This window comes from Pan paniscus, chromosome 6 (genome assembly GCF_029289425.2).
Source record: "Pan paniscus chromosome 6, NHGRI_mPanPan1-v2.0_pri, whole genome shotgun sequence".
Classification (NCBI taxonomy): Eukaryota; Metazoa; Chordata; class Mammalia; order Primates; family Hominidae; genus Pan; species Pan paniscus.
Window position 1 is genome coordinate 44,540,763 of NC_073255.2, and position 14,561 is coordinate 44,555,323.

A 14,561-nucleotide genomic window follows, 5' to 3' on the forward strand; every position below is an offset into this window, starting at 1 on the left:
TATGTGTATATTTGTGTGTCTGTATATATGTGTGTAGGTATATGTATACATATGTGTGTATGTGTATTATGTAAGTATATGTATATTAGTGTGTTTGTGTATGTGTGTAGGTATACACATACACATACACAGAGTATGTTTCAGAAGAGCCTTAAAATACTGATATCCTATTGATCTAGAAATTCAACTCTTCAAAATTTGGCATAAGGAAATAATCATTGATGTTTATGGGATGTTTTGGCTATAAGGATATTTATTACTCACATTCCTTATAATAATGAAATACTGGTAGCAATATTTATGTCCAACAGTAGGGGTTGGTTAAACATGATGGTCTAACCATATAGTGGGATGCTAAAATTCATGTTAAGTGTACGGGCCACGGGAAAGTTTCTCCTTGCCCTCTGAAGATTTACTGAAAAATCAACTCACAAAAAGCAGATTAATTGAAGAAAAGGCATACAAATTTTATGAATGTGTGCACAGGGAGAATTACAGAATGATTTCCCACCACCCAACAAGGTTCAGAAGCTTGTAGACCATCTTGGCAAAACAACTTACAGGAGGGGAGAAAGAGGAATTCTTTCAAGGGGCAATAAAGGATTACTAGGGAGAAGGAATGGATCAGGGCACAGAGATTAACTTGTACGCTATCCTATGAAAGGGTCTTTTCAGGAGTGGTTACATTCTTGGTCTTACAGGGAGGGCAAGAAAAACAGTTGTTCTCCTTGGAGGGTCTGGACTTTAGGCAGATAAAGACATTTTGTGTTTTGGGAGAAACCAGTGGGGAGGGAGATCAGAGAGACCTTGAGGCTTCTTCAGTTCAGCTTGTTAAAGTGCCATATTTTGGGGTTATTGGTTTCTGAACCAGATTTTATGTCAGTAAACATGTATCCTTATGTTTAAAAGAATGCTTATTTAGGCCAGGCATGGTGGCTCACGCCTGTAACCCCAGCACTTTGGGAGGCTGAGGCAGGCAGATCACCTGAGGTTGGGAGTTTGAGACCAGCCTGACCAACATGGGGAAACCCTGTCTCTACTAAAAATAGAAGAATTAGCCAGGTGTGGTAGTGGGCGCCTGTAGTCCCAGCTACTGGGAGGCTGAGGCAGAATTGCTTGAACCCGGGAAGTGGAGGTTGCAGTGAGCCAAGATCTCGCCATTGCACTCTGGCCTGGGTGACAGGGCAAGACCCTGTCTCAGACAAAGAAAGAAAGAAAAAATTCTTTTAGTTTGATCTCCTTCATTTCATTACTCCCTTGAATCAGGCATTTAGGATTTAGGATTTCCCATTCCTCAAACTCTTCCTAACTCTGGTCCTCCTGGATTTGTCCTTATTTTGGGTGTTTCCCGTGGCTTTACCTATCAGCTCCCATTTACAGAGCATTAATGATCTTCTGAACTCAAGGTAGCAGTTATGAATTTCTTTACCGAAGAGGACAAGGAGGCTCAGAAACATTGACTGGATTCTCCCAGGAGGAAAAGAGACCATGCATCACGCAATGTTTACTAACATTTAAAAATAGTTACAAATGTTTACAAATATTAATTCATTTAATCTTCACAGAGAGGAAGGGACTTATTTTTAGCCTTATGTTTCAAATAAGGAACTGTGGCCCTGGAAAGGTTCTATCTTGCAGGGGCTCCTGGGGCTGGTAATTGGTGGAGCCCAGATTCCAACACAGGTATTCTGGCTTCAGAGCTAAGGTTTTAATCACTGCTTTGCTGTCTTGTATTCTTAATAGTAGTAAACATTTTTAAATAGTGGTTGTTAATGATATTTTACTTTTAACTTTAATTTTATTTTTAAAAATGAAACAGGGGCGGGGCGGGCAGGGGGTCATCTCAATATGTTGCCCAGGCTGATCTCAAACTCCTGGGCTCAATCGATCCTCCTGCCTCAGCCTCCCAAAGTGGTGGGATTACAGACGTGAGCCACTGCGTTCGGCCAGTGATATTTAATATAATACTAAAAATGTTATCAACAATGGTTTACATTGTCCAGAGCTTTTTATTAAGCATTTTCACTTAGATCATTTTTGGAAACTCATTTTGCAGAGAGAAGAACTGAAGCTGAAAAATCTACCTGCCTAAGGACTCATAACTTGTAAGAATAGTTGTGAAACCTCACTGGAGGAACTGCAGATTCATTATTTTTACTTAATAACACACTATAAAGAATAATAAAAGTGCTTCGCATTGCCTAGAGCTTCACAAGGCCACTTTATACACATTTTACAATGGGTACCGTCTCAGAGAGGCCAGCAACTCGTCCAACACGCACTGCAAGTTAAGAAGTAGGAAAGTTATTGTTTTGCTTAATAATAAGGCCTTACGCTTCAGGGCTAAAGAAAAGGCTTTTCTTACAGAAATTAAACTCCAATTACAGAAAGGTGTGAAGTTCAGTGAGGCCCTGGGGCAGGTTATCCTGCAGCTTTTGGCACCGCAGGCACCGCCCGGCGAGTTCCGGCCTCCAGGCACCTGGGCAGGTGGGCGTTGGGCGGGCTGCGGGCTGACCTGGGCCGCCCCGCCCCCACCCCGCCCCAGCCGTCCCCGGGCTGCTCCGAGAGGACCCCGGGCCCACTTTACCCCACCTCACCCCACCTCCACCCCTGGAGCGCGTCCCGGAGCGGGCGGGCGGCCGGCGGGCCAGGCCCCTCCCCGGCGCCGAGCCGCGGCCGCGCGGAGGAAGCGGAGGAGGCGGGAGCGGAGACCTCGCTGCGCTCATGGCGTCGCCCGGGTGAGTGCCGCCTCGCAGGCCCTGCGCCCCCGCGGCTGCCGGCAGGAACGGGAGCGGGACCCGGAGCGGCTCTGGCCTGCGGGCTCTGGTCTGGGATGCGGCCCGGACCCGGCCAGGGGCGCCCCCGCCCGCCAGGCCCACCAGGCCCACGGCCCGCTCGCGCCGACCTTGGGCGGCCGCGGCCGCGCGGGCGTGGGGGGCGGGCGGGGGCGCCGGCGGAGGACAGCGGCCCCCCGGGATGCGGGGGTCGGGGTACGCGGGCCTAGGGGATCCGGGGAGGGCGCGAGGCCCGGAGGTGCCCGGGGCGCGGCGGGAGCGAGGACCCGGCGAGCGGCTGGGGAACCGGGGTGCGGGTCCTCGCCGCGGCCCGGGGCAACCCGCGGAGGCCTGGAAATGCTTCACTCCGGCGCCTGGTATCGATGTTCCTGGGTTTTAAACTTGCTCGCGTTGGGAGTGGACGCTTGTTTGCCGCGTCGTTGAGACGTACCCAGAATGTCAGGATCCGGGCAGATGCAGACCCTTTGCTGACAGCCGGAGAGCCGCTCCGGGATCTCCTTGGTCGGGGCCATTGCCTACCGGCCTGCCTTGGGGTGGCTGCGCTTATTTTGATATTACCTCTTTTCAACTTTTTTGATTTAAATGTTATTCCTTTTAGGAAATGATGGCGACACATATAGTTTGTAATTTTTGAGAAAAAATTCTCACTTGGCAAACTAAAACCTCAGTAATTCATTATTTTTTTGTTTTTTGTTTTGATAATTTTACTAGTACTGAAATTTGGGAATGACAGTCCAACACTTTCATTTTACAAAGAAAGAAATTAGGCTCAAGGTCATCGCTTTAGTTGTTAAAATTCTTCTTTGACTGTTACCCATCATTCAGAGGGTCTTGGATCTAGTGGCTGTGATAGCCATTCAGAACAGTTCCCAAAGAGCTTTCCAGGTGTGTGTTCAGTGGTGGGGGTGGGGAGGGGACGGTGCTAAGGGGCCGGGATCATGGATTTCATGCCTCCTCCAGATGAGGCCTGAGCCATGCCCTGGGGTGATTTGGCTCAGTACAGTGGGCCTGAATGAAGCAAGCTGAATTTGAACCCCGCCTGCTGTCTTTCTAGGCTTTGGGGCAGTGGTCATTTCCGGGACCAGGCCTTTTCATTGCCAGCTGACTACCCAGCACTTTGAGCTCATGAATAGAGTAAGCAGGGAACCATCCCTGGGAAGGCCAGGCTGATTGACCTAGGGGTTCAAGGTCCTGCAGCATTCCTTTCCCCCTTATCAGGAAAGGGTGGGGCAGAGCCTCCTGGAGGCAATGTTGAGGGTGGCTGAACCTGTGTGGGGCTGCCCTGAACGAAGCTTTAAAAAAAAAAAATAGTGGTGCATTTGGTGCCCAAGTACACTACTTTGTAGACATGGGTCAGAGGTGGACTTAATGCTTCACTGGTGTTTCTGTGAGCCAATAGGGCTTAAACTGTGTCCCTGTAGTTGGTGACATTTGGTATTTGCGGTTGTGATTATTTGTGTGACCCCCATGAGTCTGCAGTTTGTAATCTATAATTTTCTGCGGGATATCCATTGCAAAAGCTGAGGTCTCAAAACCTTTAGTATACAAGTCATGCACCACAAAATGACAGCGGAGGACCACGTTATATGACAGTGGTCCCATGCACAAATACTTATCATTGTGTTAGTTGCCTACAGTATTCATACTGTAACATGCTGTACAGGTTTGTAGCCTAAGAGCAACAGGCTGTACCATATTGCCTAGGTGCATAGTACACCTTACGATGTAGGTTTGTGTGAGTTTGCCCTATGATGCTCACACAAGGACCAAATTGCCAAATGACACATTTCTCAGAATGTATCCCTGTTGTTAAGTGACTCATGACTGTTGCTTTATTTCATTTTGTGGGGTAAGCTATGCACATATTATGTACACTGGCAAACATAGCTCCTAAGTGTCCACTTCTACAGGCTTCCCTGGTAGATCAGAGTCTAGCTAGGAAGACAGTGCTTCCTGAGACCCTCAGGGCTATCTCAGTCAGCCAGCTAGCAAGCATTTAAGCTACTGCACTAGGTATCTTAGGGAGCAAGTCCACAGATAAAGGGCAGGGATGGGAAGGGACTGGTGATCTGGACTGGGCTAGTCATAGAGGAGTCTCCAAATTGATGTTTTTATTAAGTGACAATCTCCGTGAGTTGGGAAGGAAAGAAGAAACGCTGACCATTTTTGAGGACCTTATGAATATGCCAGGCATTGTGCTAAATAAAGGAAATGGCAATCAAAGGAAATGAAGGCATCAAAGGAAAAGATGTGTTTGAGAAATGCCCCATGGCCCAGTGTGTTTGGAGCTAAGTGGAGACAAGTCCAGAGGATGAGACTGGGACCAGATGATGGGACCTGGTCCCGTTTGTGGACTCACTGCCCACCACTCGCTGAAGGTAAATGACACTATTTGCATTGGTGGAGCTCTCAGAGAATCAATGTGACAGCAGTATAGAGACGGCAGAGAGGGCAGAAGACAGGGAGCAGTTCATGCTGCCATCTCCCCTCTTTCGAACAGGCCTCACTCAACAGCTCATCTCTTGTCTTTGCCCCTTGCTTGGCTGTCTCACAACTGCCCAGATCTTCCTTGTCTGCCAGCTCCTCTGCCTGCTCTTTCACTGTTGGGGTTTCCATGGGCTCTATAATCCATCTCCGCTAGTCCCAACACATGTTCTCTGCATGGTCACATCTGTTTTAGTGGCTTTAACTTTTGTCTGAATCAGAGGTTCTTAACTTAGGCTCCATGATTCATGGATGGGCTTCTGGGGGTCCCTTTGTTCTCTGAAATTGTATGCAGCATTGGGAGTAGTGTGTAATTTTCCTGGGCGCAAGGTCTGTAGCTTTCAACAGATTTTCAAAGGGGCTCTTATCCTTAACAATGTTACAACTATTCATCCTAAATTTCCAGATTTTCATTTCCAACTACACTACATACAGCTCCTCAAGTTTCTTTAACCTGGGTTGCCTGTGTGAAGTCTATATTTTTCAGATTGTTACTGATGGATAATTTGAAAAACAATAAATAAAGATCAAGTGTAATTGGCTTTACATAGACCACCGATCTTAAAATCTTAAAAAGATTTTAAATAGTCACTTATTCTTATCAGAGTGACAGCTTTACAGAAACAACTAGCATCCCTCCTCCCTCCCATCTGAGTTTGGTGGGGTACCCTGACAGATGTTTTCCTTTGCATTTACATACTAAGTTTGTTCCTTGCTCTGTTTTTACATAAATGCTATCATACTGTTCTGCAGCTTGCTTTATTTGCCCAACAATATGCCTTGAAATTCTTTCCATGCCAGAACAAGGAACAGATCCACATACATTTGTTTTTTGTTTTTGATTTACCTACATTTTTTTTTCTCTCTTTCTCTTTCTCTCTCTCTTTTTTTTTTTTAATAGCAATGGGGGTCTCATTATGTTGCCTATGTTGATCTTGAACTCCTGGGCTCAAGCCATCCTCCTGTCTCGGCCTCCCAAATTGCTGGAATTATAAGCACATTACACAGTGCCCAGTCTACCTACATTTTGACAGACATATAATATTCCATGGCATGGTTACATTATTCAGTTAAGAATGTTCCCGGTTTTCTCTAAGATAATGCTGCCCATCTGTGTCTCACTCTGGACATGTAGAGTACATGCAAAGACTTGGACTGCTTGAGCAGAGGGCCTGCTTTTGTTTTTTGTTCTTCCTGCCTGTTGTAACTTGATGCTGCCAAATGATCCTCTTAAATGATTGTACCACCTTCCCTGCCACCACCAGATTTTAAGGATTCTCTGTACCTCCCAACACATGATGACATCATACATGAAAAGTTTTGCCTGCCTGATGGAATAATTGAGTCAAGAAATAGGATGCTAATGGCATCTTCGCTTACCCGGTCTTTAAAGATAGAAACTTCATCCCTGACCTCTGTATTCCCTTAGAAAGATTCCGCTTTTTTCTTTGATCCAGTGGGTAACAGCAAGTAAGTTGATCTCCATAAGTAACTCTCACTCCTCAGCGCTTTGTTTCAGAAAATATGGTCCCTTTCTGGCCAGGAGAAATGGAGTAAGACCTGCCCTAGAAGGGAGGAGCTCGGACACAGAATGGGTGGAAGGACCTGTGGGGTCCGAGTGGGGCTGTGGAGAATGCTTAGCTGTATAGAGGTGGGACTCATGGTAGTGGATGAGGTGACTGAGTGATTGAAACCCAGGAATGTGTGGCTAATTGGGGGTAGAGGAGAAGCCATCACTGGACGACAAACCCAAGGCCAGTTGTTCCTCTGTGGACTGAGTCCTTGCCTGAGGAAGGAGGGCACACGCACCTTGGCACCTGCCCCTCTTCTTCCCCCCTCCTCCTCCCTCTCCACCATCTTCTCCTCCCCCTTCCCTTCCCCTCCTCCTCCCTCTCCTCCTCCCTTCTCTGTTCTGTCTCCGTTCCTCCCCTCCACTCCTTTTCTTTCCTCTCGCCTGCTCCTCTCTCCTCCCCTGTGACCTCCTCAGGTCCTTTCCCCAGCCCACTGTTCCTTTAAACATTCAGCTGGAGACCTCATCCACCCTCCTGGCTGCTCCTCTCAGGAACATCTCAGCTCCTGGGAATTCTCAAGGACTCATCTACCTTGGAAGCTGAAAGCACCCCCATTAACATCCATTGGCTGTCAAAAGTACCTGACTTGACTTTTAACCTTTTGTCTTTGCTGTCCAGGAAGATTCTCTCCCACCACTGTCATTTTGTGGGAAGGGAAAGGCTCAGCTTTCCCACTGGAGGCCCGGCCTGGTCTGAATGGGCCAGGCCACAGCCCTAGAGCTCACAGGCCCTCTACACTGGGTGAAAGATGGGTCCTCTGGCCACACTGGGGGAAGGGGAAAGGGGGCCCCGTAAACCACGCTGAGAAGGAAGCATTAAGAACTCAAACAAGATGTATCTTTGCTCTTGGGAGAAGTCCAGCAGGACCCTTATCTTGCTCAGTAGCTGCTGTGACTTCTGCAGAAGGGACCTAGCTTTGCCAGCAGGACTGAGACTTTGTATTGGCTCTCTGCTCACGGATGTGGGATTGCCCAAAAAGCCAGCAGCCACCCAGAGTGTTCCCTACGCTGGACGTACGGGAGAACTAGCAGGGATAGAAAAGGCCAGAAGTGTCCCTGGTTCTTTAGGACAGCTCTCCAAACTTCACTCACCTGCCCATGGGTGGCAGAGTGCACCAGGACTTCATGGGATGCAACAGCCATGCCGTTGACCTCTCCATGGGGATGGACTGAAGAGCCCACCCCAGCTCAGGGGAGAGCCTCTCATCCGGAACCACGAGTGACGGGGACTTTCCAGTCCTAGGGAATGTTCTTTTAAATTTAGATCCTGCCCACCCCCAACAAGTGTGCTGTCAGGCCCTATTCTAAATGCTGTTGCGTATATTAAGTTATTTAATCTTCACAGCAACCTATTCAATAAGTACTGTTATTTCTAGTATAGAGAGGAGGGCTCCTAGGCCTGGCTAAGCAGTTTAAGATAAAATGCAAAATGACCCAATTCAGGATGATTACAGTTGGTTTAAATTTGGTTGCTGAGGCACAAACAAAAGTGTTGGATTCTGTAGTTTTTGTTGTGATTACAGAACACATGCAGTATCTTCCAGAACCCTTTGATAAAGCTGAAGTAAGGATGGGCTCACATGGCCCACATGAGTAAGAAGCTGTGTTGACAGAGTGGACGATACCTTCAATTATGGCTTAACAAAAAATGCCTGAAAATGGAATAACTTAGAAGGAGCTCTTCCTTTAAAGGATTTAATGGCGGGTGCAGTGGCTTACGCCTGTAATCCCAGCACTTTGGGAGCCTGAGGCAGAAGATGGCTTGAGCCCAGGAGTTTGAGGCAGCAGTGAGCCATAATCATACCACTGCACTTAAGCCTGGGCAACACAATGAGACCCTGTCTCCTGTCTTTAAAAAAAAGAGACAGAGACCTACCTGTATGCTAGGAGCATCCTTCTCACTGTAGGTCAGATGTGGTGGTTCTGTTTTAAATTCGCTGAATTGTGACTTTTTTTCTTTTTCTTTTTCTTTTTTTTTTTTTTTTTTGTTTTGGTTTTTTTTGAGGCAGGGTCTCACTCTGTCGCCCAGGCTGGAGTGCAGTGGTGCGATCTCGGCTCACTTCAACCTCCACCTCCTGGGTTCAAGCGATTCTCCTGCCTCAGCCTCCTGAGTAGCTGGGATTACAGGCGTGCACCACCATGCCTGGCTAATTTTTGTATTTTTAGTAGAGATGGGGTTTCACGATGTTGCCCAGGTTGGTCTCGAACCGCTGACCTTAAGCGATCCGCCTGCCTTGGCCTCCCCAAGGCGCTGGAATTACAGGCATGAGCCACCGCGCCCGGCTGACTTTTTTTTTTTCTTTCTTTCTTTTTGAGACAGAGTTTTGCTCAGTCTCCCAGGCTGGAGTGCAATGGCAACAACATGGCTTGCTGCAGCCTCAATCTGCTGTGCTCAGGTATTCCTCCTGCCTCAGCCTCCTGAGTAGCTGGGACTACAGACGCATGCCACCACACCTGGCTATTGTGGATTTTAAGAAATTTTTTTTGTAGAGACAGGGTCTTACTATGTTGCCCAGGTTGTTCTTGAACTCTTGGGCTCCAGAGAGCCTCCCATCTCAGCCTCCCAAAGTGCTGAGATTATAGGCGTGAGCCACCACACTTAGCCTATTGTGACTTTTTAGAGTCTCTAATACTTTCTTTTAGGGCACTAAAAACTTAATCTTAGATCCAGTTGGTATTCATTTGGGTGAATGAAGTGGTAGGGACCTACCTTAATTTTTTTTCCAGGTTTTTGTGATTGACTAAGTTCCAGATACTCAAAGCGACCTAGATCAGTGATGAAATTTTTGACTGCATTTGGACCTATTTCTGGGATCTCCTTTTACTGATTTCTCTGTATATTCATGAGCAACCTTAAATTATTTTAGACTATTTAATTATTATGTTCTATTTTCTGGAAAGTTTTGTCCTTCACTGTTCTTTTTCAAAATTTTCCTGATTGTTATTTCATAAATATTTTTTCACAGAATCAACTGGTTTTGAACCTCAATTTACTTATAGGTTAATTTAGAGAGAATTGACTTTTAAAATTATATTAAAGGCCAGGCATGGTAGCTCATGCTTATAATCCTGGCATTTTGGGGGGCTGAGGCAGATGGATCACATGATCCCAGGATTTGAGACTGGCCTGGGCAACATAGTGAGATCTCATCTCTTAAAAAAAAAAAATTAAGCCTTTCTGCCTAAGATAGAATACTCCTTTAAAAATTTTTTATTATATATAAATATAAATATTTATATTTGTATTATAATAAGGCATATATTATAAATATATATTTATATAAAAATTTTATATAAATATATATATATACTTTTTGAGATGGAGCCTCACTCTGTTGCCCAGGCTGGAGTGCAGTGGTGTAGTCTTGGCTCACTGCAACCTCCGCCTCCCGGGTTCAAGCGATTGTCCTGCCTCAGCCTCCCGAGTAGCTGGGATTACAGGCATGCGCCACCATGCCTGGCTAATTTTCGTACTTTTAGTGGAAACGGTTTCACCACGTTGGCCAGGCTAGTCTCGAACTCCTGACTTCAGGTAATCTGCCTGCCTTGGCCTCCCAAGAGCTGGGATTACAGGCATGAGCCACCACACCCAGCCTTTTTTTTTTTTTTTTTAACTCTTTCCTCTCTGAAAATCCAGAAATAGATTTCTTTTAAATTAAAATAAATGTATTTATTTATTTATTTATTTTTGAGACAGGGTCGTCTTGCTCTGTCACCCAGGCTGCTGTGTACTGCAGCCTCAAACTCCTGGGCTCAAGCGATCCACCTCAGCCTCCTGAATAACTGGACTTAAGGCACATGCTCCTGGACCCAGTTAATTTTTAAATTTTCTGTAGAGTGGAGTTTCACTGTGTTGCTCAGGCTGGTCTTGAACTTCTGGCTTGGAACTCCTGACCTCAAGTGATACTCTCACCTTGGCCTCCCAAAGTCCTGGGATTATTGGCATGAGCCACTGTGCCCAGCCCATTTCAGTTCTTCAAGTCTTAATCAGATTCAGTATTTTAAAATTCTTCTCAAATAGGTGTTGCACATTTGTAACATATTATTTTTCTTGTTGCTACTACAAATCGGAGCTCTCTCCTTCCATTGTTTCTAAACTATTTGTATAATAGGAAGGCAGTTATTGATTTTAACTTTGTATGTCCCCAGCTTACTGAATTCTCTCATTGTTTATGATAGTTTTCAGGTTGATCTCTTGGGTTTTCCAGGTCTACCTGCACCATCATTTCTTTGCATTATGGAGAAAATGCAAGTTGATTCTGTCTTTGTTGTGAGTACACTGTGGTGTCAGGTGGAGGTTGTAGAGCATGTATCTTTAGGGAAGTTGCCGACAGTGGTCTCTCCTATACGCGTTGAAGGATTGCCTTTATTAGCTCTCCAAACCCCTTCCAGCTCATGTGCCGGCTTAGCATATCCAAGGGTAGGGGTCTCCGGCCAGTCTGTCAGTGCCAATTTGCTCACGATCCCCTCAAGTCTTGCTTTACCCACAGACCTCCCTATCTGAGACAGGAGCAACTGATTGAACCTGGAAAACTTGAACTTATTTTGGCTTGTGTCTGTAGACACTTTGTGCAGTCTGTTGCAGTTCTTCACAGATGCTTTTGAGAGTCCAGCCACATGCCATTGCTGCTGGTACTATTGCCCAGGTCTGAGCCTTTGTTGTTGTTTTCCTGAATATAAGGCTAGATAATTGAGCGTTTGTGATCCCTTGTCTATTCTCAGCCTGGCAGCCGGTAACATAGACAGGCCTGTCACCCTGCACCCAGGGCCCTTTCATGGCTACCCCATCCTCTAGAATAAGAACAGCCAGAACCTTTTTTTAAAAAATCTTTTTTATTTTTATTTTTTTTCTCTTCCTCTTCCTCCCCAAAGCCTTAGTTTTTTGTGGCCTATAAAGTTCAGTCTTCTCTAGCTTCTCCTGCTGCCTTCTCCTACTCACTGATCACTCTCTTGCTCAAGCCACTCGGGCCTCCCTGTTGGTCCCTGGGTACGTTAGGGCCTTTGCCCTGGCTATGCCTGCGGCAGTCTTCCCCTGGTAGTCATATAGCTCCTGCTTCACCTCCTTCCAAACCAGTACTAACACGGCCCTTTCTCCAGCCAACCTGCTCTGCCCTCCCCACCACCATTCTCAGCACACCTGACCTTGGCCTGTGCCTTGTTTTCTCTGTAGCACTTAACATCTTCTAGCATAGCCTTTTAAATTTTTATTTATTTATTTATTTAGTTATTTTGAGACAGAGTCTCATTCTGTTGCCCAGGTTGGAGTTCAGTGACAGGATCACGGCTCACTGCAGCCTCAACCTCCTGTGCTCAAGTGATCCTCCCACCTCAGCCTCCCCAGTAGCTGGGGCTACAAGTCCTACACTTCTTAAATATAGGGGATATTGTTGATTACCAATATCCCCTTGCCTCGTTGAACTGTAAACCAAGAGCAGAACCTTTGTGTCCTCATTAATGTATCCTAAATTCCTAGAAAGGTTCCTAGCAATAAATATGTGGATAAATCCAAGAGAACAATAAATATGTGGATAAATCTACGATAAATAATAAATAATAATAAGTCCACAATAAATATATAGATAAATCCAAGAGAACTTTGCTTAAGATGTATGTAAGTCTCTTTGGATCCTTGTAGCACATCTGAGGCATGTGTGTCAGGGATGATCAGCCTCATTTTATAGGTTAGTATATGTGTGTTTGTAGTGTTTTTTGTTTGTTTACTGTTTGTGCAGTGAGTGTTCCCCTCTCTCTCCAACTTAATGGTAATGTAAGCTCTTGGAGGATTAAGGCTGTGTTTTAAAGCCCTATTTTCCATTGTATGGGGAAACTTACACAGTACTAACTTTTTTATCTTCTAGTTCTTTGACACTAAGTATGTAATAAATTGTAGTTAACCATATTCACCCTACAGAATTACAGAGCACCAGATCCCATTCTCCTACCTAACTGTAATTTTGTATCTTTTTTTTTTTTTTTTTTTTGAGACAGAGTCTCTCTCTGTCGCCCAGGCTGGAGTGTCGTGGCGCAATCTCGGCTCACTGCAATCTCCGCCTCCCGAGTCAAGCAATTCTCCTACCTCAGCCTCCTAAGTAGCTGGGATTACAGGCGTGTGCCACCACGCCCAGCTAATTTTTGTATTTTTAGCAGAGACAGGGTTTCACCACATTGGTCAGGCTGGTCTCAAGCTCCTGACCACGTGAGCCACCGCGCCTGGTGTAATTTTGTATCTTAACCAACCTCTCCCTATCCTCCCCTCTCCCATGCATTCCAGTCTCTAATAACCACAATTCTACTCTATACTTCCATTCACTCAATTTTTTTCTTAGCGCCCACATGTGAATGAGAACATGCAATATTTGTCTTTTTGTTCCTGACTTAAGGTTCTCCAGGCTCATCTGTGTTGCCACACAGGATATGATTCCATTCTTTTTTATGGCTAAATAGTATTCCTATACATGTATACCACATGTTCTTTATCAGTTTGTATGTTGATAGACAGTTACATTGATTCCCTATCTTGGCTATTGTGAATAGTGCTATATTAAACATGGGTGCAGATATTCCTTTGACACACACATTTCCTTTCTTTTGGACAAATAGTAGTGGGATTGCTGAATCACATGCTAGTTTTATTTTTAGTTTTTGAGAAACCTCCATAAAGGTTTTCCATAAAGGCTGTACTAACTTACATTCCCACAGTGTATAAGAATTTCCTTTACTCCACATCCTTACCAGCATTGGTTTTTGTTTGTTTGTTTTTTGAGACAGAGTCTCACCGTGTCATCCAGGCTGGAGCACAGTGCCATGATCTCACCTCACTGCAACCTCTGCCTCCTGGGTTCAAGTGATTCTCATGCCTCAGCCTCCTGAGTAGCTGGGACTACAGGTGTGTGCCACCACGTCCAGCTAATTTTTATATTTTTATAGAGACAGGGTTTTGCCATGCTGGCAAGGCTGGTCTTGAACTCCTGGACTCAAACAATCCATCCACCTTGGCCTCCAGAAGTACTGAGATTACAGGTGTGAGCCACTGAGCCTGGCCTGGTTTTTTGATAATAGCCACTCTAACTGGGATATCATATCTTTTTTTATGATTTTGATTTGCATTTCCATGATGATTAGGGATGTTGAGCATTTTTTCGTTTATTTCTTGGCCATATATATGTCTTTTGAGAGATGCCTGTTTGATCCTTTGCCTACTTTTCAGTCAAATTATTATTATTTTTTGCTATTGAGTTGAGTTCCTTGTATACTCTAGATATCAGTTCTTATTGGATGAATAATGTACAAATATTTTCCCCCATTCTACAGGTTGTGTCTTTACTCTGTTGGCTGTTTCGTTTGCTGTGCAGAAGCCTTTTAGTTTGACATAGTCCCTTTGTCTATGTTTTTTTTGTTTAAATTTGAGACAGAGTCTTTCTCTGTCACCCAGGCTGGAGTGCAGTGGTGTGATCACAGCTTACTCAGCTTCAACCTCCCGGCCTCAAGCAATTTCCCCACCTCAGCCTCCCAAGTAGCTGGGACCACAGGCGTGAGCCACCATGGTTGGCTGATTTTTCCAATTTTTTGTAGAGTTGAAGTCTCCTTCTGTTGCCTAGGCTTGTTCTCAAACTCCTAGCTCAAGCGATCCTCCTGCCTCAGCCTTCCAAAGTGCCATAATTACATTCATGAGCCACAAAGCCTGGCCTCAAGAGTTCTCATTATTGATTTCT

At 45.4% G+C, this 14,561-nt stretch overlaps 1 protein-coding gene across 7 annotated transcripts in view; it reads left to right on the forward strand.

The window, feature by feature from the left end:
• URGCP (upregulator of cell proliferation) overlaps nt 1–14,561 on the forward strand; it is a 50,756-nt gene that overhangs the window by 17,149 nt on the left and 19,046 nt on the right. The window contains exon 1 of one of the 7 annotated variants that reach the window (XM_034963973.3): nt 2,561–2,738. The exons of 3 other annotated variants lie outside the window; for them this stretch is intronic. Coding sequence is in view for 2 of the 4 variants with exons in the window: in XM_034963971.4 (XP_034819862.2) it covers nt 2,725–2,738 (14 nt within the window). In the remaining 2 variants the exon portion in view is untranslated. Of the gene's footprint in view, nt 1–2,560; nt 2,739–4,936; nt 5,174–14,561 lie in introns of those variants that run through there. 3 more of the 7 variants (XM_034963971.4, XM_034963970.4, XM_034963974.3) reach the window with 3 other exon arrangements.